Source organism: Centruroides vittatus, unplaced genomic scaffold, assembly GCF_030686945.1.
Source record: "Centruroides vittatus isolate TY-2023 unplaced genomic scaffold, ASM3068694v2 contig_1506, whole genome shotgun sequence".
NCBI classification, from domain to species: domain Eukaryota; kingdom Metazoa; phylum Arthropoda; class Arachnida; order Scorpiones; family Buthidae; genus Centruroides; species Centruroides vittatus.
Window position 1 is genome coordinate 55,701 of NW_027120931.1, and position 25,589 is coordinate 81,289.

The 25,589-nt window shown below is 32.3% G+C and overlaps 2 protein-coding genes across 5 annotated transcripts in view; one reads left to right on the forward strand and one right to left on the reverse strand.

Moving 5' to 3' along the window:
* The window catches only part of LOC136968694 (PR domain zinc finger protein 15-like), a 43,112-nt gene extending 31,479 nt beyond the window's left edge, over window positions 1–11,633 (forward strand). The window contains exons 15-19 of the mRNA XM_067262702.1: window positions 60–270; window positions 5,259–5,438; window positions 7,576–7,822; window positions 8,402–9,301; window positions 11,432–11,633. Of these exons, the coding sequence (XP_067118803.1) occupies window positions 60–270; window positions 5,259–5,438; window positions 7,576–7,822; window positions 8,402–9,301; window positions 11,432–11,523 (1,630 nt within the window). The 3' untranslated portion in view covers window positions 11,524–11,633. The remainder of the gene's footprint in view (window positions 1–59; window positions 271–5,258; window positions 5,439–7,575; window positions 7,823–8,401; window positions 9,302–11,431) is intronic.
* Window positions 11,634–13,110: 1,477 nt separating this feature from the next.
* Window positions 13,111–25,589, reverse strand: part of Kap3 (kinesin associated protein 3) — a 45,223-nt gene continuing 32,744 nt past the window's right edge. Inside the window, exons 16-20 of one of the 4 annotated variants that reach the window (XR_010879690.1) lie at window positions 25,129–25,214; window positions 24,789–24,969; window positions 23,151–23,268; window positions 14,440–14,822; window positions 13,111–13,562 (exon numbers count right to left, since the gene is read on the reverse strand). Coding sequence is in view for 3 of the 4 variants with exons in the window: in XM_067262675.1 (XP_067118776.1) it covers window positions 14,672–14,822; window positions 23,151–23,268; window positions 24,789–24,969; window positions 25,129–25,214 (536 nt within the window). In the remaining variant the exon portion in view is untranslated. Of the gene's footprint in view, window positions 14,823–21,637; window positions 21,693–23,150; window positions 23,269–24,788; window positions 24,970–25,128; window positions 25,215–25,589 lie in introns of all 4 variants that reach the window. The other 3 variants (XM_067262677.1, XM_067262676.1, XM_067262675.1) reach the window with 3 other exon arrangements.

Below are 25,589 nucleotides of genomic sequence, written 5' to 3' on the forward strand. Positions count from 1 at the left end.
GGCATAAAATAAATTGTTATAACAATAAAAATTAAAATAGTTTTTTTGCTGTCTTTTAGAAATCTTCACGGTGAAAAGAAATTTTCGTGTGATTATTGTGGAAAGAAGTTTCATAGGAAAGATATATTGCTCGAGCATCACGCCGTACACGGAGCGCCTAGTTTTCCTTGTCCAACATGTCATAAACTGTTCAAAACAAGAAAATCTTTAGACACTCATGTTATGATACACGATGGTGTTAAACGTTACAAATGTGCAAAATGTGGAAAGGTAAGTTTATATTTTTCTAATAATTTACTACTAAATTGAAAAACAACATTATTATTAAGACAGATAAATGTTTTGATTTAAGAATGTAGAGTTGAAGAAAAACATTCTTCACCCTGATTAATTTTGAACTTTCAAATAATGTTGTAAACTATGAAATTTTCAACATACAAAATAGCAAAATTACATATTAAAAAGCTCTAATTAGCATGAATCCATATGTTGATGCAATAATAATTATAAAAGTTATCAATTTAAACGTCTCTTATAACAATGTGCAGATCTTACATTAACCCTAGATTATTAGGTTCACATTATTGTTTAGAAGATGCCATAAAGAAAAAGTCAGTAGATGTAAATATAAGTCTATTTTTTTCATGTGCATCTGCTTAAGATGTGGAAGGTTCCACGATGTGCAGCTATCACATCCTTACTATATGTCATGATCAGCTTTCATTTTTAATCACGTAAGAATAACTTGGAGAATGTATTCATTCTCCTATCCAAGCATTTGAATCACCCAGTGATATAAATTACTATTTAAATTAGAGAAATAATTTTTGTCCATTTCTGATTAAATTATCATATCACAATAGTTTAGTAGTAATTAATTACAAAAACTGAATTAGCTTAAGCTTAATTAAAATGAAATTATCTGGAATATACAGTGTAGAGGACTCGGCTCAATTCTTTTTTCACTAACAACAAACCACTGAAAGGTCTTCCTGGACCAGTTTATTAACCATATGTTTGTATTTTACAAAATCTTTGAACGCACCCTTTTTATTTTTAGGCCAATTTGCAAATTCACAATCCAGATCTATTGAAACGACAATATTTTAAAGCTTTGAAGTGACAAATTCTCCTTATCATTTATCTCACAGTTTGGCAATACATCAATTACTTCCCTTTCATCCTCTGAATATACTTTATTTTCAAGCTTATAAGTGTAACCTTCATCTTTAGACTTCAAGGCATCACACCATATTGTCATTTTTTTTGTTACAAGTAAGTTTAAAATAATACAAATAACTTTAACCTTGCAAACGAAGAGAGCTACAGCTATGCAAGTGAGGTAACAGTATAGTAAAGCGAGCACGCCCGACCTAATGCAAACAACAGCAGCGCCTCTAGTGGCAAAATTTGGAAGATAGGCAGTGCAAATCGAAAATGAAAACAGATAGAGCTAACTTTCCAATTAGAAAGTTTTAGAACATCAATTAATTAGTACAAAACAACATGTGGTTCACACGGATAAGATAAATTGTCACCCGTATACCCAAAAATGTTTGAAAGCGATGCATGCCATTTTGTGTAAATGTTTGAAAGGAATAGCCATAGGTATGAAGAAATACACACAATTTATTGCATAAAATACGTACTTAAGTCAATACAGTTTGATAACAATGGCATGTATCGTGAGCAATGGCAAACTTTTCGAACATACTCGACATTAACTTGTTATCACTGTGTGACAGTTTGCCTTTCCGTTGTTTTTTGTGTGATGTTATCAAACTGTATTGACAGTAAGTATGTATTTTATGCAATAAATTGTGCATATTTCTTTATACCTATGGCTATTCCTTTCAAACATTTACACAAAATGGCGTGCATTGCTTTCGGACATTTTTGGGTATACGGGCGACAATTTATCTTATCCGTGTGAACCACACGTCGTTTTGTACTAATTAATTGATGTTCTAAAACTTTCTAATTGGAAAGTTAGCTCTATCTGTTTTCATTTTCAATTGCACTGCCTATCTTCCAAATTTTGCCACTAGGGGCGCTGCTGTCGTTTGCATTAGGTCAGGCATATCAGGTATAGGACAAAATAATAGGAACACCCCTTTCAAAATGTGTTGTACTTTGACCGTCTAATGCAGCCCCGCCATGTGTTGCAACAGTCTGCCATCCAGTGGTGGTGAAAGGGAAGGTATCAGTTGAGCATTTGGCAGTGTGACAGTTGCATGAGAAAATTCTGTTCCCAGCAAAGCGCCATTATGTCCAACCTGTCCAACATGCAAAGAGGCATGATTATTGGAGCTTGCCTTGCTGGAGCGTCCGTGTCTAGAACGGCCAACCTTATGGGTGTTTCAAGGTCCACTGTGTCAAGGGTTATGACAGCCTACACAAAACTGGGAAAGGTGTCCTCTGTGAAGCAGAACAGTGGACAAAAGTTGAAGTTGACCGACCGGGATAGACGAGTGTTGAAGAGGATAGTCACCCAAAAATGTAAGACTACACTTCCGCAGATGAACGCCCATATCCACCAAAACTATTCAACAGGAGCTGCATGTTGCGAGCATTCATGGCCGAGTAGCCATCCCAAAGCCATTAGTGTCGCCGCAGAATGCTATGAAGAGACGACAGTGGTGCCGAGACCACTGAAACTGGACACATCAGCAATGGGAACAGGTCATCTGGTCTGATGAATCATCATTTACATTATTTCAAACTGGTTCATCTGGCGGATACCAGCAGAGGCATTTCATGTTGACTGTTTGGTTCCGACTGTGAAGGAGGCTCTGTGATGCTGTGGAGAGCGATATCGTGGCATGGCTTGGGGTCACTCATAGTCCCGAGGAAGAAGATCAGAGGCGAGCAGTATCACAGTATTCTCGCAGATCATTTACACCCTATGCTTCACACTCTGTTTCCTGGAGAACGTTCTCTACTTCAAGATGACAACGCCCCTGTACACACGGCTCGCTGTGTTCAAACATGGTTGGATGAGCATAATTATGAAGTGGAACATCTCACATGGTGTCCTCAGTCCCCTGATCTCAACATCATTGAGCCTGTGTGGGGTTTTTTTAGAGAACAAAGTCTGTGCTCAATTTCCTCCTCCACACACACTATCTGAACTCTAGACCGCTCTGTAGGAGGAACGGCTGTGAATTCCCTTAAACTTTCTGCACTACCTTTATTTCTCAAGCCCATGTTGGATACAAGCTGTAATTCAGGCCAATGGTGGCCCAACTCCCTACTAATAAATATTTTGCATTCTTTCACAGGTGTTCCTATTATCTTGTCCTACACCCGTAGTCGCTTTACTATACCGTTACCTCACTTGCATAGCTGTAGCTCTCTTTGTTCACAAGAATTTTCTGGTTAAAGGGACTTTCCTATGCACCCTGTATAATCATCAAATAGAATCAGCTATATAGCCTTAGACTTTTACATAAATTATCTATTACATTTGTTTTTAGTCAGAAATTGAGGGGGGAGAATCTTATTTTTTATCATACACTGAATTAAATTCAATCAAAATTGCTATGAGCTGGAGGAAACTGGATTGTAGTAGTCAACTATTAACTGTTGTAATTCCTTATTATTTTTATTTACAGTTTAAAAATTGAAATAAATCTTTATGGATTTCATGAATTTATTACTAAAAGTTAGGTACAAACATGGTTACTTTTTGACATAATCACCGTGAAGATTGAGGTATTTGTCATATCTGTGGACAAGCTTATATCATTCCCCTTGTCATAGAATTTTGCCGCCAATGATTCGAGATGGGCCCTGTTTTTTGGAAGATCGTCATTATATCGAACCTCTGTCTTCCTAGCCACTTTTCCTGTTCGGGAAAGAGGTGGAAGTTGCCCGGTGCTAAATCGGGGCTATTTGCTGGGTGTTTAAAGGTGGCGAAGACTTCCACCCAGCTTAAAACTTTTTAATGTGTGAAGACTTCCACCTCTTTCCTGAACTGAAAATATGGCTAGCAGGGCATAGGTTTGAGACTAATGAACTAATGACAACCTTCAAAACAATGTTGCTAAGGCCATCTCAATCCACTGGCGGCAACATTCTATGACAAGGGGATGGAAAAGCTCGTCCACAGATATAACAAATTCCTCAATCTTCACGGTGATTATGTCGGAAAGTAACAATGTTTGTACCTAACTTTTGGTAATAAATTCATTTAGTTATTTACATTTGTCTTTGTTTTAATGATCGTCGGATCTTGATAAAAAAACTGCCCTTGTAAATAGTAAAAATATTACAGCTCTAACCAGATAATCAGAAAGTTATTATACCCAGACCTAAAAAATAAATCTCTAATAACGGATAACAGCTCTAATGAAAAAATTAAACAGTACTTTGGATGACTATAACACCCCGCTAATTAAAAACTAGTATATTTTGTTAAAACAAATTAAATTATTGCATGCCTAATATATAAGGTGAATCAAAAGTCTGTTGAATCCTTTTCATTTCAAAAGTACCAAAGATATATTAATTTAGTTAATATAGGAAATCATGTATGGAAAATTGAACGGAAGGTTTTTTATTGACTTTTAAGATAATTTATGCTGTAGCTTTTTAATGAGCAGAGATAACGTAAAAATTCTAATGAAAAAGTTAAAGAGCAACATCTAAAACCATTTTCTGGATTTAAATAAGTACATTTACGACTGCATAATTTGTAACGTTAAATTTAAGAGGAGTAAAAACGATTTCATTTTGCATCACCTTGAAAAGTCATGTAAAACAAAATCACTTTTACTTACTTTTAGTCATTTTCATATTGGGAGGATCTGCATTTTGGATATTTTTTCCCCCTCTGCAGTCCAGTCCTTTAAAGTTCCCATTTAACATTGGAACTTTAAAAAATTGGGCTGAAGAGGAGGAAAGAAATGCATATCCTTCTATATGATAAATGAATAATTATGTCATAGTTTTTTGGAAACCACGCACTCAATAAGTTTTAGTAAATATACAAGAAAAAAAGTGAGCAAAATGAAGTATTTATACTTGATAAAAGTATCATATGATGCAAGTGCAATCATTAATGTATCAAATGAATTGAATGCCCTCGTGCAAAAATGCTAAGGTATTTGGATGCATTTAGATATTTGTCAAATCCTTTACAAGTGACAATTAAATGTTTTGTTCAAGATATTGGAAATAAGTTCTGAATTATTTTTTATAGTACAAAATGTAATACATAATAATTATATATAAAATTGCTTGTTTTATTATTTCAGGAATTTTTTCAGAAAGGTAACTTACAGAAGCACGAGGAGACTCATAATAAAGAACGCAAACACATCTGTACCGTCTGTCAGAAATCTTTCAGTACTAGAGAATATTTGTATATTCACATGCTCGAGCATACGAGAGGTAGAATTTACGGTTGCGGAGTTTGCGGTCGTTCTTTTGTGAAAGTAATTATAATTTTTATTTACCTTTTTATAAAGCTTTGATTAAATTTAACATATTAGTTTCTAGACATAGAAGAGTACCACGTTTGTGAAAGATGCTATAATATTTGATTCTTTTTACTATACTAGATGTATCTGAAGATAATTTTAGTGCAGTGAAATAAATTACAAATGTCTTAATGATATATATATATCATTATATACCAATTTATTTGCAAGTGTTTCATCAAATATTATTTTATGAACAGTCTCGTGTAATCTTGTATCATGTAGATCTCATTAATGCCATTACGTTTCACTCTTTTGCAATGACAACACATCCTTGAATAATCATATCACTGTCATTTTTTTTTTTTAAATTTTCTTCATTTTACCAAAATAAACAGTGAGTTTTGAGAGGACTTTATTTTAAAATTCCAAATATATATTATCTGATTTCATGTAACAACAATACATTTGTTTTAGTATAAAATAATGCAACATAACTTTAAGTTAGAAGACAGTTGTGAGATCGGGGGCTGTGGGAGCCCACTCACTAAGATGGTTGAGATTGTTAGGAAGACTTTGAGATCGTAAAATCTCCATCTACATTAGGAGCCTGACACCAGTTAGGATTATTATATGCATCTTAATTCGCATTTAAAGAGAATTATTTCTAATTAGTCTGATTTTTATCCGGGTGGTGGGATGGGGTTTCAATCTGACAATGGAGCTGGAGCTAGACACTTAAATAGTTTATTATTATCGAACTATGTCTATGGTATAATACATGAATAACAATAATAAGAATAAAAATAAACAAAGTTTTCATTCGACAATCTAATATTCAATTCCTTTAAATCTATCTTGAGAGAGAGCTTACATGTTAGTCAAATGCAATACCTCATTTCTTTTCTTTTGAGTCGTCGACGGGGCTGGCCGTGTTTTCCCGCATTTGGCGGAAAACTAACTCTTTTTCATTCCAACACATTCCTAGAGAGTTATATTTCCATTCTGGCTCTCTGGACGTTGGTGTGAACCATATTTATAGGATATTCATCTGACCAATCATCTGGGGCTATTCGAGTCATCTGAGGAGAGAAGCAACAAGGAACTTCCTTGTGGAGTTGATATCAAAATCAGCATCTCTCCTCAGGAACTTGCTTTAAAATTGAAAGTTTATCTGTGACTAACACAAATGTTTGACAAATTTTAAAATTATCTATTTAGCCTAAAATATTTGCCCCTAGGTTCTCACACAGTAGTAAAATTTCTACATAACATTTTTTAAACGGCTATTGGGTGAACAACACATAATGCAACCGACGATAGGCTACAATTAACCACTACAATCCATCTCATCTTTCACTGGACAAAGTATAGAATTAGAACCAGTGTACTGTACATGTAGGTATACTTTGCTGTTGCATAATAAATGAATGGATGATGTATAATATATATTCCTTCTTTCACCCTCACTACAATTTGGAACTTTGTGAGATTGAATTCAAATCATATTTTCAAATATGTATAAAATAAATATCTGTTTTTGTACTCAAAAAATTTCAAAGCTGGAATCATGTACATTTGAATTCATTATGAATTGAAAGTAGAGGGTATATGTTTATTATTTTGGCTCGAAAGTATCTAGAATTATTCTAAATCTAGTGACTGAACTTACCTTTATTGTTTAATTATTTAATGCACTTCATTATACATTATTTTATAATTAAAATTCATTAATGTCAGATATACAGATGCTATATGAAGCATTTGTGTATATATCTGATGCAAAGATATCAAGGTGCTGCTCAATTTGTGTTCGGGCCAGCATTGAATCTTCAAAAATTGACTCCGACGTGTTGAGACTTGTCCCTCAATTACGTGGTTGCCTTTACTACGAGCCCGACAAACCCACGATGGGCATGAAAAAGTTCCTTTTTGTGACTGCAGGACGGAGAAAATTTAAAAAAAGAATTAATATCAATTCTTCCATTCTTTTGAATCTTTTTTAAGTGTGATTAATTTTTAACTAGAATTAAAGGCTTCTTAATTCTTTAGATATTAAGAAATGCTGTAGTCATTTTTTAAAATAAGTAATTAAACTATTATGTGATTTATTTTGTCTGTTTTCTTGTTTAATTATCTTTATTATTTCTAGGAACATCAGCTTCGTAGTCACCACAGGATGTTTCACAGTAATCAGTCTTATTCTTGTAAATATTGTGGCCTTTCTCTGAAATTGAGACATTCGTTAAAGAGACATCTCAGGAAGAAACATAGTGAATTTGAAAACGAATGGAAAAAAGCAGATTTTGTAAATGCGATGTTAATTACAAAAAATACTGCAAAGCAAACGGATCCTTCTTCAGAATCGTACATAATTCCCGACATAACTACGACCCAAGGTAAGCAACGTTTGAAAACTTTTACCAATACAACGAACGGAGAACACGGTTCCCTCTAAGCTGTGCGACTATGCAATTGTACAGTAAGTTTTAAGAATTAAAAATAAATTACACAGTGATTGTGATAGCAGATATTTTTTACTAAAAAGTGTTAATAATAAATATTAGTTTTCTCTTTATCATTGTTTCCTATAAGCTGCACAGCTACTCCCTGCCTATATACCTAAGTTCGAACAGCAATTGGCTTGGAGGGAATGTTTGACATATCGAGACAATGTTATACATGTCGGGTAATAGACTGCCCAGTATATACCGGACACTTAATTCCCACACAGTTTGCAAGCTGCAGCATGATGACTCACAACTTGGTGTCATTTAGCATTGATTAACAATTGATGCATTGAATTTTAGCCTCAGTTCAATTCTGTATGTGTACCGTAAACAGTTATCAAAATCAAACAAAACTTTAATCAGACTCATGTATAGGTTGAGAGTGAATTATTATTTCTTTATTTTCTTTTATTTAAAATTTATAAATTTCTTTAACTACTAATATAAATCTTCTAATGTATTTTTTAGGTGCAGAAGTTTTACTAGCGGTTGCTGGTCTCGGAAATCAGGAATTACAAGATGCACTCGTATCAGGTCAAGCTCAAATTAAGCAAGGAACCTCACCCGACACATTTGAAATATCAGTGCCTTTTAATAACGAACAAGACGATAACATCACTAACGACGGCCAAATTATTTTAACTACAGAAAGTGGTACCGATATAACGTTACCGAATAATTTTATACAGAAACAACTTCAGTGTCCCGTCGAAGTTATGTGTTCGGACGACGGTAAACAATACATTACACTTCCAGTCGAATCTAATGGCGTGGTGCGGTCAGAAGGAGAGCCATATCAAATAACGTTACCTCTGCAGTCGGAAGTCGACGGCGCAGAAAAGTTGCACGGTATTACGATACCGCTCGACCAGTTTGCAAATATGGGAGAAGAATACGAAATTACTCTACAAAGAGAAGAGACGGGAGACAAAACACGCGGTTCAAATAATGGAGAAAAGGAGAATTATCAAATATTGTCGGACGTAGCCGGCGTCGAAGAACACTACGAAGTAATGCGTTCGGAAGAGTACGGCAACATAGACGAACAGTACGAGGTAACCACTCTGTCCGACCAACAGATGGCCAGTTCTAACGATAATGAATACGAAGTGACCGTAGACAACACATCACAGGATCTAGCCAGTACAAATCAATATCAAATAACTCTTCCAAATCAAGAAATGAGTGAAAACGAACAGTTTCAGATTACGTTATCTAACGAACAGAACGATACAAACTTGGTCGCACAAACCGAAGACGGTCAACAAATAGTTATATCTGGAAAGGATTTACCAGTAGGAACACATCACATCGTACTTAATACAAGTAAATTATCGGATATAACCGATACGGACAATCTCGATCAAGGTAAGTTCTCGATGTTTATAAAACCTAGTAAATTATTATTATGAGAAGGCAATAAAAGGGACGATCATAATTAAGGAACAAGCGTTCTAGGACCTAATTTTTAATTATGATCATCCCGTAGTAATATGCATTAATTATTTTAATTTTCCAAATTTATTTGACAAGTTGTATAAAGATAAAAAAGATTTAGTCTTTGAGTACCGAAATATTTAATTGGAAGGGTTGTACCTCGTTTTAGAGGAAACTCGTGTCACACACGATACAAAGGTTACTTGCGTGTCCAAAAAGTTTAAATAATGTCTTTATCAAAATGTATAACTTCTAGATTTTTTATCATATAAAGTATTTATATTTCAATATTTCGCACAAAACAAAAGCAATGATGGCAGACCTGTGGCTTTTATACCCGATCACTGAGGCTCGAGCTGTTAAGGTACCCCTTCACGGCCTAATAATACTACATCCAAAATAGTTTCTCGGGACCCCTAATCCCAGAAGGACCCCAAGTAACTTGTTAAATCCCCATCTGTTAGTTTCATCGTAGATCAGCCATCAAAAAGATGTGCACTTTATCTTACGTTAGATCATCCCATGTACTATTTTAACAGATTAATATTAAATGCATGCTCTGTGCTGTTTTTTTTCAAAATTAACTGTTGTTGTCAAAAGTATTTTTTTTTTTTTGCATGTTCTTTTATTCTGGCAAGCAATAATCTTTTTAAACATAACTTGAACACTAAAATGTGTGTACACTTTTTACGTTCTTTTTATTCCAATGTTTACAAGATCCTGACATTGGAAAGACAATAAAATAATATAAAATTGCTTTTCAAAAGGAAAAGCAATTTTATATTATTTTATGCAAGGAAGATCTTTTAAGGAAAGGTTGATGTTGTTAGCATCGGTACTAGAAATTCTCCCGTCAAGCATGACGGAATATTTTTTACGAGAAAGTAGTGATCGAAGAATTGAAGTTTGATGCTGTGATGCCGTTTCTGTAGTCCTCGAGACGCCATTCTTACTCGACGTTGCTCGAGTCAGACTTCACGGCCTTCGGGGTCTCTGTCATTCTTATTCTTTTAGATCTAGAATTTACCCGACCAATTTTACTCGTACGCTCTCCCAACAAAATAGTGAGTCTTTTTAATTTCCATGTTAATAAAACAAAGACAAATTGTATGTACGTTAATTATATGAATGATAACACTTTCTAAATAATGGGCTCGTCAGATTGTTACTTCCGATTGGATAACTTGGTCACTGATGTCACTGCAATGTAAGTGCAATCACCGATCTGAAATCGATAAAATGTTTATTCTGTAGCTAATATTTCCGCAGAATAAGTAGCTTAACTTTCCGTCGGAACATAAAATGAATAAAACGAAAATTTCGTCTGGATTGGACAAAAATTGCAGGAGTTATAAGTTGAAGTTGACGTGCACACAGACGACAGCTTTTATATTAGTGGTACGAGAATCAGACTTCAAATTACATTAAGATTATGAATATTTTCATTGAGTTAATAGTACAGTAGAGAGTCGTTAATCGGAATCAATTGGGGACTGAGGTTGTTCATATTAGTGATTTGTTCCGATTACCGATTATGTACAAAAAAATACATTAACCTGTCCGATGTTCAAATTTTCCTCCATTGCGTGTCGCTTCGTGTTGAATTTTCGTCGATTTTAAGCCTAACGAAAATTTTTATAATAATAATCGAGGCTATCGTATCGTTAAAAATTATTTCTTCATTTTGTACAAACAAAATAAATATATTGAAGAATATAAAAACATGAAAATTATACTTTAGAAGTAAATCTAGTATCAAAAACATTCGATTCAGCACGACATAGTCCGACTGAAAATCGTTCCGATTACCGGCGATTCCGATTAACGACTCTCTACTGTAGTTGTTATTTGTGTCTTGTCTTATAGCTTTTAAAATGAATTTTTCAATCCTCAAAAGCATTGTATCTATAACGGGACCCAGTATTTCTCAACCTTTATATATATATATTATATATATATATATATACCATCCACCAAGCGCGGCCAATATTTTTCAGGATTTTAGGTTTTAACTACATTTGTATTACAGATTATTATACGAAATTTTTTATTTTATTGCAGATACGATAGTTCTAGAGGAAGGAGCAACCATTCTTCAGCGGCGGGAAGGAGATGTACTGTTGTACGTCTTAACCAATGAGGAGCAACCTTGAAATTTATAACTGCCTTTTGTATATATTTATACACAGACACACACACTCACATATATATATATATATTGTACAGATGAAATAAATTTTCAATATTTTTTCCTTTGTAAAAATAGATGTAAAATGAATTTTTTTAAATTACAATTTTTCACCCGTTCGTGTTTTATATGTCGGAAGAACGCTGCGTCATTTCGAAACTGCATTCTTGAGCCTGGGTAATTTCGCCATACACAATTGCCGTATTTTAATTTACAATTTTAAACTTTCCATTCTAATGTTCTTTACAAATTTTACATGTTTGACTAACGATTAGAAAAGTACTAACTAAAGATTTAAAGACTTTGAAAACAATTAAGTGCAGAGTTCCATGTATATATTCTGTACGTTGCGAGTGTTTATATAATTTGTACAGCTATATCTATGATATGTGATTTTGTTCTGTTTGTGTCTGTCGTAATTGGTTGTTTTATCTGTGATTATGGCACATTCGAAGTATATTTTGGAAGTGTGGTTCCTGGGTGTGTAGTAGCTTGTTCGTGCATGAGCTTTTGATGTATTGTAAGTTATTTTGATTAAGTAATCGGTCTGCGCTAAACTTGACGTCTTGTGCACGATGTAGCATTACCTACAAGTGTTGCATCTTTTAAAACATGCTTTCTGTAGTTTTTTGTATTCTGTTTATTTATGACGATCTTGTAATTGCAGACACTTCCGACTTTCCAAAAAGGTATCCTTGAGTCGGCCAGTGGTTTGACGCGGTTCTGTCAATGTGAGTGTGGCCGAGACCATTAGGGTGTGCAGCTCCTTCTGAGCCCAAGACTGCCTGCTTTGTGTACTGTGTAAGATCTAGATCTAGATCTAGATCAGTGCCATACTGTTTTTGTCTGTGCAAGAGTTATTGTTTTGTATAATTGTGATATTTCTTGTTTTCTGTAGAAAAACTTTCACTGTATTTTAGTGAAGATTTCCTATAACCGTGAGACCTTGTCGTCATCTTAACAAAGAAGAGCCGATATTCCTTTGAAGCACTATTTTGTCTGTATTTTTCTTTTCCTTTGGTGTCGTCGTCCTAGTTCTGCGTGCAGTCGACGTATAACTCCAAATGAATACGAGTACTTAGACAACATACGCGTCGATTGCTTTAAATGTGTGTGTTTTGCATTTAGTTGTGTTATTATATTGAGTTTAAACTGGTGTCATATTTGTGTATGTTCTGTGAGTATAGCCTTTTGGAATCAAATGTTTGTAGACTTTGCCCTCTTCTACAGATTCAATAATCTTTAGGATTCCATTTTTTCTATAGACTTCCCACAGAAAAAAGCTCAAACTTCATTTGAATGTCAGTGGAATAAGTGTGTGTAACATCTAGTATGTCATTTAGTTGCACTTGTGTAGCATTTTATTTTAGGAATTAATTGGGTTATTTGATGTAAATCATATATATTTTGACTCCACGACAAAATCTTAAGGCACTTTTGGTATAGCAGGCTAAAACTTCAATTTTTAAATTTTCTTATAATTTGCACATTTGTGAATTTAGGATTCTTGTAAAGATTGATAAATATAACATATAAAAACACAAAAAACCTATTCTTTTTGAAATTCACAATTTATTGAAAGAAATTGTTCAAGTTGTACGTAACAAATCAAAATATTATATATAATTCAAGTATTTCCAAAAATTTGTACGGTAATTAAACACATAATTTATCCAATTAAGTACGTCGGAAAAAACAAGCCGAATTATTACTTTGATGTAAAACACCCGCAGCTTAATTTTCGTATTCTTCAAAAATACAATATTTTTAATACAAAATGTTGCGAACACGTTCATTTTGTATCCAAAATTCTAATACGGTTTGAAACAATCTTTCGGCGTGAATCGGATCGTCATAATCAAACTATAAAAGTCGTCGTCGTTCGTCTAAACTCAATATCTTACAAACTTTATAAATCTTATTCCTAATTGCTGTTAGTTCTATGTTTATATATGGGTACGAGGCAAAAAGGGAATTCTAAAATTTCCATAAGCATCTAAGGAACTTTAAAAATATAATAATGTATGAGGATATTGATTCTGTATTCAAACAGATTATAAAATACTACTTAAATACTAATCTTAATATCACAGAAAAATGCACGATAGAAGATATTATCTCTCTGTGCATCGTTAAATAAATAGATTTTCGCTTACAAACTATAACGTCACAACCAATATTACACTTTTCGTTCACTTTAAGCGTACAGTTTTATCATTATTCGGTATTGTAAACTAACATATTTACTTTATACAATAAAATAACTATAAGCTGGTATGTTATGCAGTTAAAAATCTATCATCTTAGAATTGGTATTTTGAAATTTGATATTTGATCTGAAAGATTTACCGATTAATTTATCCATATCAGTTTTTAGTAGCACAGAAATGCAGGTTCTATAATATCCTCAAAGGAAGGATGGAAAGATCAAAAGCTACAGCTTGAACTAGATCTTCATTTTCCTTTCATTCATCTTTATAGAGAAGACAGAAATCTTCTCTATCGTCATCTTTATGAAAAGAAAATGGAGAAGATGGCGAGTTGTTATTGTTTCTGTCGCCATTTTTTTTTCATTTTTTCAAGATTGCTCGTTACAACTTGCACTTCTATACTACTGTTTTAATGTTCCGTGAGCCCTATCGGTATCACTTCATAAACTATTTGGTCTGAATTCTGTTTGTCTGCAATATCGGTCTTTGGTAACAAAATCACACAAACAATTTGTATAATTACAATTTGTTAGCAACTCTGCCGTAAATTTTAAAGTAAAGTAACGACGACACATTACTACGTCGTTTAAAATTACCGAGACAAACAATTTTTAGATAAAACTTTAAAATATCGCAGAGGGATACAATATAAAAATTCATCGTTAACTTACGTGTTATCCACGGTTCGGTTATAAATCAATCTTTCGTATTTCTTGACGCAGCACGGCCGTGAAAAACAGCAAAATAAATATTAAAATACGATTCGGATGAAAATGTCGGATAGTAAATATCTAAAAACTATTAAAAATAACAATAATAATTGTAATAGATTTTGAATAAATTTAACAATTTTGTCCTTTAGTAAATTAGAAATGCATATAATATTAAAAAAATAAAAATTAATTAATTAAAAAATAATCTGTTCTGATGAGGATTAATATCCATGATAGTGTTTCCATTCATGAGAGATCTGGATGGCGAGTGCAAAGAGAACATGCTAGGAGATGGAGTTTGACCCATGTGCTCACGAAGCGTCTCTAGATCGGCACTATATCTGTAAAAAAATATTCAGGCTATTTATTATATATATATATATATATAATAATCGGTATTGCTTCATACAGCCGACTCTTGATAATCCGACAGGTATGAGACCAAAGGGGTGTCGGATTACCGAAAGTGATTACATATTTGGTATTGTTTTGCTAGAAGTAGCCTACAATATCCCTACATTTTATGAGTAAAATGCTGCCTAGGTTAATATGGAAATGAAACACCCATTTCGGTTAACTAAAACATGTTTATTAAAAGAAATATGGAAGCCAATAAATGTACACACAGTATGTACAGAACTGCTAACCGCTCACGGAAAACACAAGAAATGTGTGTCATCGTGTAAGAATTGGGTGGGGAGATTCATGTCACGACATCCTTCTGTGCAAGCAGACACGTAACGGGACGGGGACTACGGTGACCTTGACGGGAGGTGTGTCGGACTACCGAGCATGTCGGATTATCAAGGGTCGGCTGTATTTGATGCACCATATATTTCTCTCTCGTGTGTAACTTTGACATTAGATATCTTTTTGTTATATGCTAATTCTAATTTGAATCCAATTGAATTTTAAGATTTAAAATCCAGCGACAAAGAATGGGATTTTATATATTGGGTGGGGTAACCCCCGAAAATTCCCGAGCTAACCCAGACTTTTTAATTATCTGTAGAAGTGTTTTCTTTCTTTAGTTTTGGCAGTGAAATAAAATTGCTTTATTAAGGACAGAAAGCATTTGAGCTTTCAAGTGTTTTCATTACTCTATTACAGAAACTTTTTCTCATTTTTGAGGAATTTTGTATGTTAAGGAACCGAGATATGTCAATATTCTTTCAAGATTTGAATTAAATTTGTTTTTCTTCATATAAAAAATATGAAAAATCTAAATTGGAAATTACAAAAGATTTCAAGACAATTGGATTCATTTGATTATAGCAGTTATTTGAAGTTAACACGTTCGAGAGTAATCCAATTACGTATCGATCGGACGATCTTACCAAATATTGTTTTAACAGACGAGCATCGTACCAAATTCTACGATAAACTGTGCATTTTGCTAATTTAAAATATTAAATTTTCTATGGTGAACGATTTGGCCAGACAGCATGCAGTGCATACTAGAGCTAAGGACCCGTCGTGTCGTAATTTTCTACTGTTGCGAACGTATCGTTTTGGCATTCTTCCCGATTGCACAACTACAACTACTGTCACTACATTTTTCAAACTTGCCTGCTATTCTCTTTAGCTTTGTTTTTACTGAAAGGTAGAATGGGTAATGCAGTACTTCTTCCATTTTGACACTAAGTAAAAGCATAAAAGATCTTTATATAATAACCTTTCTGTTATCGTGAATATAAATACCAGAATGGATTTTAATTTCAGAGATAATTTTCTTAAAAGTTATAATTAAATTAAAATTATATTCTCACAAAACTTTGAGCATTTATACTATTCAAATCAATAAAATTTCAGGATGGTTTCTTACAGATATACAAAACACTGTGACTTCAAATACCGTCTTCCAGTATTAATGTGAAATTAAACAAATTTATGTTTAATTTATTTACAGATTTCATTAAAAAGTCTCACTTTAATTTCTGGAAGACAGTACTTAGTTAATTAAACTTTTCTTTCGATTAAATAAGATTAAGCTTACGTGTAAAAATAATTACAGTATTGTCATTTACTGCATGAATTGTTTTATCATCTGTAACTTAATTGGCTTGAAAATCATATAAAGAAGTTTTTTTCTCAACCGAGCCAGTCATTTCTAAGCAGTTTTGAGTTAATAAACATTTGTTGCTCACTTAACTGTTTTTCGTCCCTTTTTCAATAAAACCTGGATGAACATATATATGATATCTATAATTAAACTATGCCTCTGCTGTTTCTTCTCTAGATTGGTTGATGGGATAAGGCAACATAATGGCAATTTGCCAAAGGTGCGCCTTCTGAGAGAATTTTCTATGGGAAAGTGGACACAAAGAAAACCCAGAAAACTCTATACGGTCAGGCACAAATCTGAAACCAACTACTGGCGGTTGAGCAGATTTATTTGCTTGATCGCAGGTGGGCAAACTGCCCGAGGCTAATTCACATAGCATTTTTTAATAAAAATAAATGCCGATAAATATACTACATTATTATACCAATTGGATTCATCAGATAAAAATTTCAAATTATCTTTATTTGTTAAAATGTAGTAACTCCGTGGATTCAAGTTATGTGGATTCATAAATATGCAGCTGCAATATAGCTAATGCCAGCTGATATATAGCTACATCCTTCCTATAATTGTCTCATATGCCTTCAGACTATAAAATAGAATTGATATAAGTTGCAACCATGAGTGTGGAAAGTGGGTTTGTTCGTATCTTGGCACAATTTTTGCAAAGATAGAGACAAACAAGTTGAAAAAGTGGATGCACCGTGGACAAGCTATGAGTGGGCAAAGAAACTGTCAAATTTTGACAAAGTTAAAGGTGGCTATTCAGAAGAAAATGTCTTTATGTTGACCAAAGGTGTGATCCTACTTAACAACTTGGCAAAAACATTAAGATACTTTCAAAGAAATTCACTTGGGAATGACTGGACCATTCACCACACACACACACAGTCCAGTGATTTTAATCTCGGCCAAAGGATGTTCTGCAAGGTCAACATTTCCAATCAAACGACAACTTGGAAGCTGCAGTGGGGGGATGCTTTAAGAGACTGGGCCGAGATTTCTTCAGACATGGTATCAAAAGACTCGTATAGTGCCAGAACAAATGTTTAACAAACTTGGTAATTACATATAAAATTAGAAGATCAATCACTGTACATTGTAATATTGTTTTCGTTCCAATAAATATACCGTAATAAGAGAATGAGCATCGTCAAACGTTTTAAAGATTCTCATTTATACTTAGAACTTATATTTAAGATTTATATTAGTTAATAATACCTAAAAATATGAAGTGCAGAGAAAATATCCACGGTGGTAAGAAAAGACACATTACAGTACAGAGAGTAAAGTAAACATTATTGCTCTGTGTGACTTACAGTTTATCAACTTGTGTGGAAACTTTAGGAATGAATTAACTGTGTAATTGTAACATCCAAAAATTTACAAAAGCCTACAGATTTCTTTCAGACGAATCTGCAACATCGCATGCAGACCAACTGCCAATGAAAAACCCAACATATTTAACTTCACATTCAGTTACTTCCATTTTGGAAATACAGTCGACTCCGCATAAGTCGATACCCGGATAACTCATCACTCGTCAGTTACGTAGTAAATTTTGTGTGGTCCCGGCCGACTTATATAGGCATTAATGTTATTAACCTTAAAAAACTCGGTTTACTCGATATCGTTTAACTCGTCACCACTGGATAAATCAACATACTTTTTCTGTTTCACACTTTTTAGAATTCTGATAAGTCGACTCTCCCCCCGAAAAATGAGTTCACACCACACAGCTTATTGTATGGTGTGAACTCATTTTTTCAGGAGGGAAGTCGACTTATCAGACGTCAAAAAAGTGTGAAACAGAAAAAGTACGTTGATTTATCCAGTGGTGACGAATTAAACGATGTAGAGTAAACCGAGTTTTTTAAGGTTAATAACATTAATGCCTATGTAAGTCGGCCGGGACCACAGAAAATTGACTAATTAACCTACGGTGATGAGTTATCCGGGTGTCGACTTACGTGGAGTCGACTGTAGTTATAAGTAAATCGATAAAACAATTTAATTATTAACACGTGATATAAATAATGATGTGTGACTGGCTAAAATCGACTGTTTTTAATTTCTGTTAATGTGTCTCTTTGCCCAAATATGGATAATTTATGGATAAAATCTTATGATGAATGAATGTTTTGAAAATATTTTAAAAATCTTATATTTTTTTATTTGAGAGAAATTTTTTTAATCGTCACAAATATTTCTGTAAAATACAATGGAACAAGTCTTTATGAAGATACAATAAATAAAACAAAACTGATTTCATCAAGAGAGGATCGAAAGAAAAATGAGCAATTATGACATTGTCACAGTGCCAGACTGCAATTTTTTGTCACAATGTTCTCAGTTTTAGTAGTGTCTTGTATCCTATTAACAATAGAATTGTGCCGGTCATCTATCTAATTCCGTTTGGGGGAAATTGTTGAATTGAAATAACACAACTTATGTTCCAAACTGGAAGTTCATATATAGTTAACAGGGCCTGCCACCTGTAAGCTTTCTGTATCTGGTTTTTGACTTTCATCTATCTAACTCTGTTCTCAAGATTGAAGGGTGTTCATCAGTGGGAATTTATATGTCTACAATTTTTGAAAATTGCAGCCAATGATGAAATTTGTTGACATTGCAATGAAAGCAATTATTCAATATGTTGTAACAAAATTAGTGTAGTTTTTAAACCTATTTGGTGTTTCCATTTGTGGATTTGCTATTGTTTATCTTTCTTATAGATAAACCGGTAATTTTTCCCCTTGGACTTTTCTGAAGAACAGATGTTGGCTCTTTGAATTTCCTTTTCTGTTTATTTTTATGAAATTACTAGCAGATACTCAGTGCTAACCGGTCAAAACAGTAATAAGGACAAACACTAAAATTAAAACTATATTAAAAGTTTTAATACTTTAGCCTGGGCAGCACTGGGTATATCTGCTAGTCTTTAATAGAACTTTTTCAGTGAATTACATGACCTTTTTCGGTATACTTAAAAACACGCAAAAGAATATAATGAATCAATGACACAGTACTAAGAAGCTATCCCATTCATTTATTTGTGTATAAACGTTACCAAACTTTGTTATTTTCTATGATCCAATTAGTATATTTTTATTTCTAAAAATGATTCATAACTATTTTCTTACTTATAAGTTAACTGTTAAACAAATTCTATTTACTTATGCATGCATGCTAATATTTCAAGTACAAATTTAGTTTTGGGAAATATATTTATATTGATATATTAGTTCTTTAAAACTTTATAATAAATATATATGCTTAATGCTTATTAGTATATATATACTAATAAGCATTAAGGATACCCTTTTAAAGATAAAATTGTTAGGATTAATAGTCAATATTGATATATGTAATATGTGTTAAGCCCTCATTTTATAAAAAGAATGTATTTCTTGAAAGTTATCATCAAACAAAACTTTATATCAATAGTAATTTACACCGATGATTTCAATACAGTAACTAGAAATGTATGAATGTGAAATGTAGACCTATTAAAATATCCAACATATCCAGACCGATCACCCCCCGAAAATTCCTGGGTTTTCAACCTGTCCAGATTTGATCCCGGATCTCCAAGAGTGGTGGTTGTCTCCTTAACTGCTTGGCCATCTAGCCGTCAGTCAAAAACAACCATCGGGTACTGTTCTTATCAAACCACCAGTGACAAAGATTTCTGGATATATTATCCAATGCTCAAATTGGTTCAAATGAACTTTGTTGGCAATGAGCAATTAATTAAATTAACCTTCTTTTTTAATATTTGAGATGTCTGAAGATGGCCTATTGCAGACATGGGCAAATGCGGCTCTTTTTGAGTTACGTGCGGCTCTTGCCGAAAGTGTTAATTTCTGCTTTTTATTATTATTTTTACAATTTTATTTCCACAATTTTGTGAAAATATGTAATTATATATATGTAATATTTAGTAATTTATTTCCAAATTGGTGCAATAAATTAAATAGACATTTCAAATCTATTCTTTTAAAACAAGTTCTCGACCCGGATGGGGGACACCCTATCCTTCCCTGCCTTACTATACTATCCGCCATGACGGTACAGAACTGCAGCTCCCATGCATTTTGCAAAACCTACATTTCGGCTCCCACTGAACTCTTGCTTGCCCACCTCTGACCTATTGTATTGGGTTGAAAACGTCAATGTTTGTTTAATAAACATTTCTCAGCATCAGCAAACATTTAATGATGATTCATTAAATATTTGAGATGTTTTCTATAGAGATACTGTATATAGATATGTACAGCACTTGAGTTAGAATGGTATTGTTATTCTTTTTGCAATTCTTTAAAATCATCTTGTTACTTTTTAATTACAAAAACGTAATCCGGAAGTTATTTCTGGCATTATATTTTTGTTGATTTTAAAAAACATTTTCTTAAAATAAATTTTCTACAGAATTTTTAGTGCGAGACCAAGATAAAGATAAATTAATATTCGTTTTTTTACCATCTATTTGAGATTTTATGTAAATTATACCTCTTGTCCATCCCCTGCGGATAAATCGCAAAATACTCTTGTCGATAAAAACGTCAGGAAAATATTTTAAAGATGCATAATAAATATAATAATTTATTTAAGGTAATCTAAAATATATTACTATATTTAAGCATTGTACGTGTACGTGCATAAGCCAGCTAGTATATTTTTAATATTTTTAGTTACTTTTTCTGAAATTTTAAAACATTTTACAGAAAATTTGTTGAATAAATATTTATAAAATGAGGACTTAATATATGTTAAATAATAATCTAATTTCTTTAACTTATAATTATTTCATTATCAATAATTTCTTACAAAACTACTGTGTGAATGTGAGATATTTAAATTATAATTTCAACGAATTAAGTGCTCTTTGTTAAAATATAATTACTTATTAAATATTCTCTTACAATAAGTTGTGCAACCGAGTAATGTCAATTTTATATATATTTAAAATTTTGTTTAGATTTTACATTTTAGAAATTACGACATGCAGCTAGATTAAGGTTTTAAACAAAGCGAGTGCATCTTTAAAATAGTGGACTACAAAATGAGCATCCATAATACAATACTCACAGGCAATTGACTGCATGTTATCTGGATTTGATTCTTGGCACTACTGACTTGTGGTCTACGATAAAAAAAACAAAAACACAAACAAAAACATATGGAAAACAGATTATAATATTTTGGAAAATATCCTTATTTGCTTTTTAATTTTTATGATATAAAATACAAACTGTTTACTAAATTTTTCTGGAAATTTAGTCCAATATTATGCAGTTAAACATTAATTAAATGTATCCTACATCATATATACATACTAAACTACAAGATATTTCACAAAAAGTTTCATCTCTATGAAATTTAAGCTTTTTCCACTTAATTTCATATAATAAATTTAATTATTATTAGCAGCACCTTGTTACTAGCATATAGGTTTATTATAAATTAGCACTTAAGGTCTGATCTAGTCATCTTTAGGTCATTTTTATCGGTACAAAATACATTTACAAAATTACCATTTTAATGCAAAGAATCTGAGGATAATCTATATAGACTAAAAGTGCTAATCTATATGCTGGTAAGGTGTTGATTTCCTATTTTGAGCTTCTACCAACCTTATTATTAACAGTTAATTGAAACTTCTCACAGATTTTTAAGTTTCACATCATTAATCCATAATTAGCTGTGGTTTTTCAGCAAAGCTGCTTAGTATAAGGTGGTGATTTTCTGACAGTTTTACATGTGTAATTATATTACAAGTAATTGGCCTTCTTCAAATTTGACAATTCTGAAAAATCTTGTGATGTGTCTTCTCTGCACATGCAAAATTTCATGATAATATGGTTGTTTAGTTTATAAGATACTGTTTTGTTTACAGAACAATGCCCTTAACTGGGCTTCCATAGGAAGCCCTACAAACTTTGCAGTAGTATGGGCTAATATGAAATGAGTTAAGCCGGAAATAAATGACAGGAGGGCGGGGATATTTATCAGACAGACCAGAAAATGATTTACCTGTATATTTCAGATGCAAAATAAACCCATAAAAACATTTGAATTGTTGAAGGGCATAGTGCCCTAGGCTAACTTACAGAGACAAGCATTCCAGCTTATAATGATTTGCAGAGCACACATCATCATGTCATGCACAGCTGACAAGCATCCATGACATCACGATTACCTCTTGTGACAATCGTGAGACCTCTATGACATCATTTCTGATGATGTCAGGACACCAAAAATTATGTCAGAGTGGAAAAGTTAGATTTTATGCATACAATCATGTGACAATATAGAAATACTATATGCAATCACATGAGTAAGATTAAGATTTCCCACAGTGGTTTTTTGAATACTTATGATAAGCAGAAAAAATTTTTTAACCGAAATTTTCACACAGACAAATGGACAGAACAGCTGTGTTTTCATGACCTCATGTTAAGTAAATCAATTTGGTGAAAAGTGCCTGTGAAAAAACTAGCAAGTGAGGAAAATCACCACGACTGCAAACAATTGCAGGTTAATATTTAGTTAATGAATGATTAAATTAAATACACAATGAATTTTTTAAATCAACTTTTACCTATTTTTATATCTTGATCTTGGTCTTCCTGCAGATTCTGTATTTTTATTACTTATAAATTCAGTTTCAAGAAGTTCTGGAGAGAGACTGCCATCGCTGAGAAGACTGTCATGGGCACCTAATTAAATTTATTTATTTATTAAAATAAGCATATATTATACATTATCACTGTAAATATTTACAACACACAAACACCTATGCAATACACTGTATTATAACACTAACACACACAAGTTTTTCCTTTTGTCTGACACTATTAAATATTGTAAAAATTATAATTCAGTTTTATTTTTGAATCTATATTCTGTGGAAAGAACAAGAAATTCTAACAAAAATGTTAAACTAAAAATAAAAATTGAATTGTAGTGTGTCAATACTGTGTTTACATAGGAGTGTTACTAGAATGATAGCTCAAGGAGGTGAGCCAAGGGTGCCTGGCATCCAAAAGGAAAATAAGCAATAGTAAATTTTCTAACCAAATTAAACTTCATGTTTTTTATTTTTATTGAGTCATGTGTTCTATTTCTATATTACCTATGAATTAGCAGTCACATACGGTGGAAATTTTATTGAATTTGCATTAAACATTTTTTATCCATTGAACTAGGCTCCCCTAAGATTAAATCATAAGTGCACCACTGTCTTGAACAGTTTTTTTTTTTTATAGAAAATGATTTTAATTTTTGATTTTTGAAATTTAGTTAAGAAAGGATTTGAAATTAATTCTTTAAAAAAAAAATGATAATAATTTTGATTACACTGTTATTTGTTATTTTATTATAGTTGAAACTGTTTTCCGTCCGACATTCCACAATTTGATAACTCTTGGATAAGACATGTTTTGAGTCTTCTGCCGTTAGTTGTAGAATGACCATCAAGGCAGCACAATTGTCACTGAGGTATCATATTTGTTTACATCTGAAGCCAAGCATTGAAAAAGTTGTTATCTTTAAAGAATAAAATTTTTTCAAATTCCGTGTCCTTCCTCGGGTAAAATGGCTGGATTCTTTCTTCTATAACACCATTCCGAAATTTTCAAAACAAATTTGAACGATTTTTTCAAATGTTTGGATATTGAGACTGAAACTTTAAAACTATAATTATCTTCTTTATTATTTACATATGAAAGATTTGTAACAATTTAAATATATTTTAAGTCCATATTTTGATATATTAATAGATTGAACATAATTTCCTAAAATTCATCTTATATTTCATTTATTCCAAATCCTGCTTCTCAAAGCAAACAGGTTTGATTTTGTAAAGATTAATAAATGAATGAAGTCATAGAGCTATTAGATGTAGAGAAATACCAACAGAAAACGCCAGATCATTCCTATAATCAAAGTTTCCATAGTCTGATACTTTATAAAATTCAAATATTCAAGTGTTTTGATCTTCTATCAACATTTCTGAAGATTTTATTGTGCTCATAAATTAACAAAAGATATTTTATATCCTTTATATCTTTAATAAAATTTCTTAATTTCAAAAGATGATGGTGTATTTATTTACATGAGCAATATGTTAACTTGATATTATGTACAAAATGGACCAAAATATAACTGCATCTAATCCGACTACAAGGTTATCTGAATTAAAGATATAAAATAAATGAAATAAAAAAGGATAGCTTACCATAAAACAAATCTGGTCTATCTAAGAAATCACTGTCTTGTATGTAAGGTTCAAATTGATCATCAGTATAAAGTTCCATTCCTTCTTCTATTTGTTGAGATTCAACCATGTCCAGCCATTGAGAATTATGCCATCTGAATTTCTCTAATTGTATTCGCTTTGCCCATTCCCGACTTGCTTCCTGCGATAATCAAATACACATTAAAGCTACATAACGGTAAGTTAGTGCAACAAAAATCAAATAAAAATACATAAAGAAGTTAAAGTATCCACAAATAAATATTGCTGTGTGTATTATGGTCATTATATTAATTAATAAATATATAAAACTTTTACTTACAGCTATAATGTCTAATGTGCTGTCACATACTTTCCTCACTTCTAAATTTTTATCATGCATTAAATCAATTAAATATGCTGGAACTTCTTTGAAAATGTTATGGCAAAATAAATTAAAATAGACCAAAATTTTTTCTAAAAGATTTACAAACAACACATATTGAGCAATATCATCAATCTCAGTTCATTACGAATAGATCTGATCTACAATATAAGAAATAAAAACACTCATTTGAATTACAAAAAGTTGTAAGTGATAGCATCAATTTTGAACTTGGCTCTATTAATGTAATAGAAACAGCTATGTTTCTTATTATGCATCCCATGTCAACCAACAGAAAATAGAAACAAAAACTGTACGCAGTAAAAACATCATATCATCATCAATAATATATTTAGTTTCATGGATAATTAACATTAATTTATATATTTTACAATAAAATAATTATTATTTATCCTTTA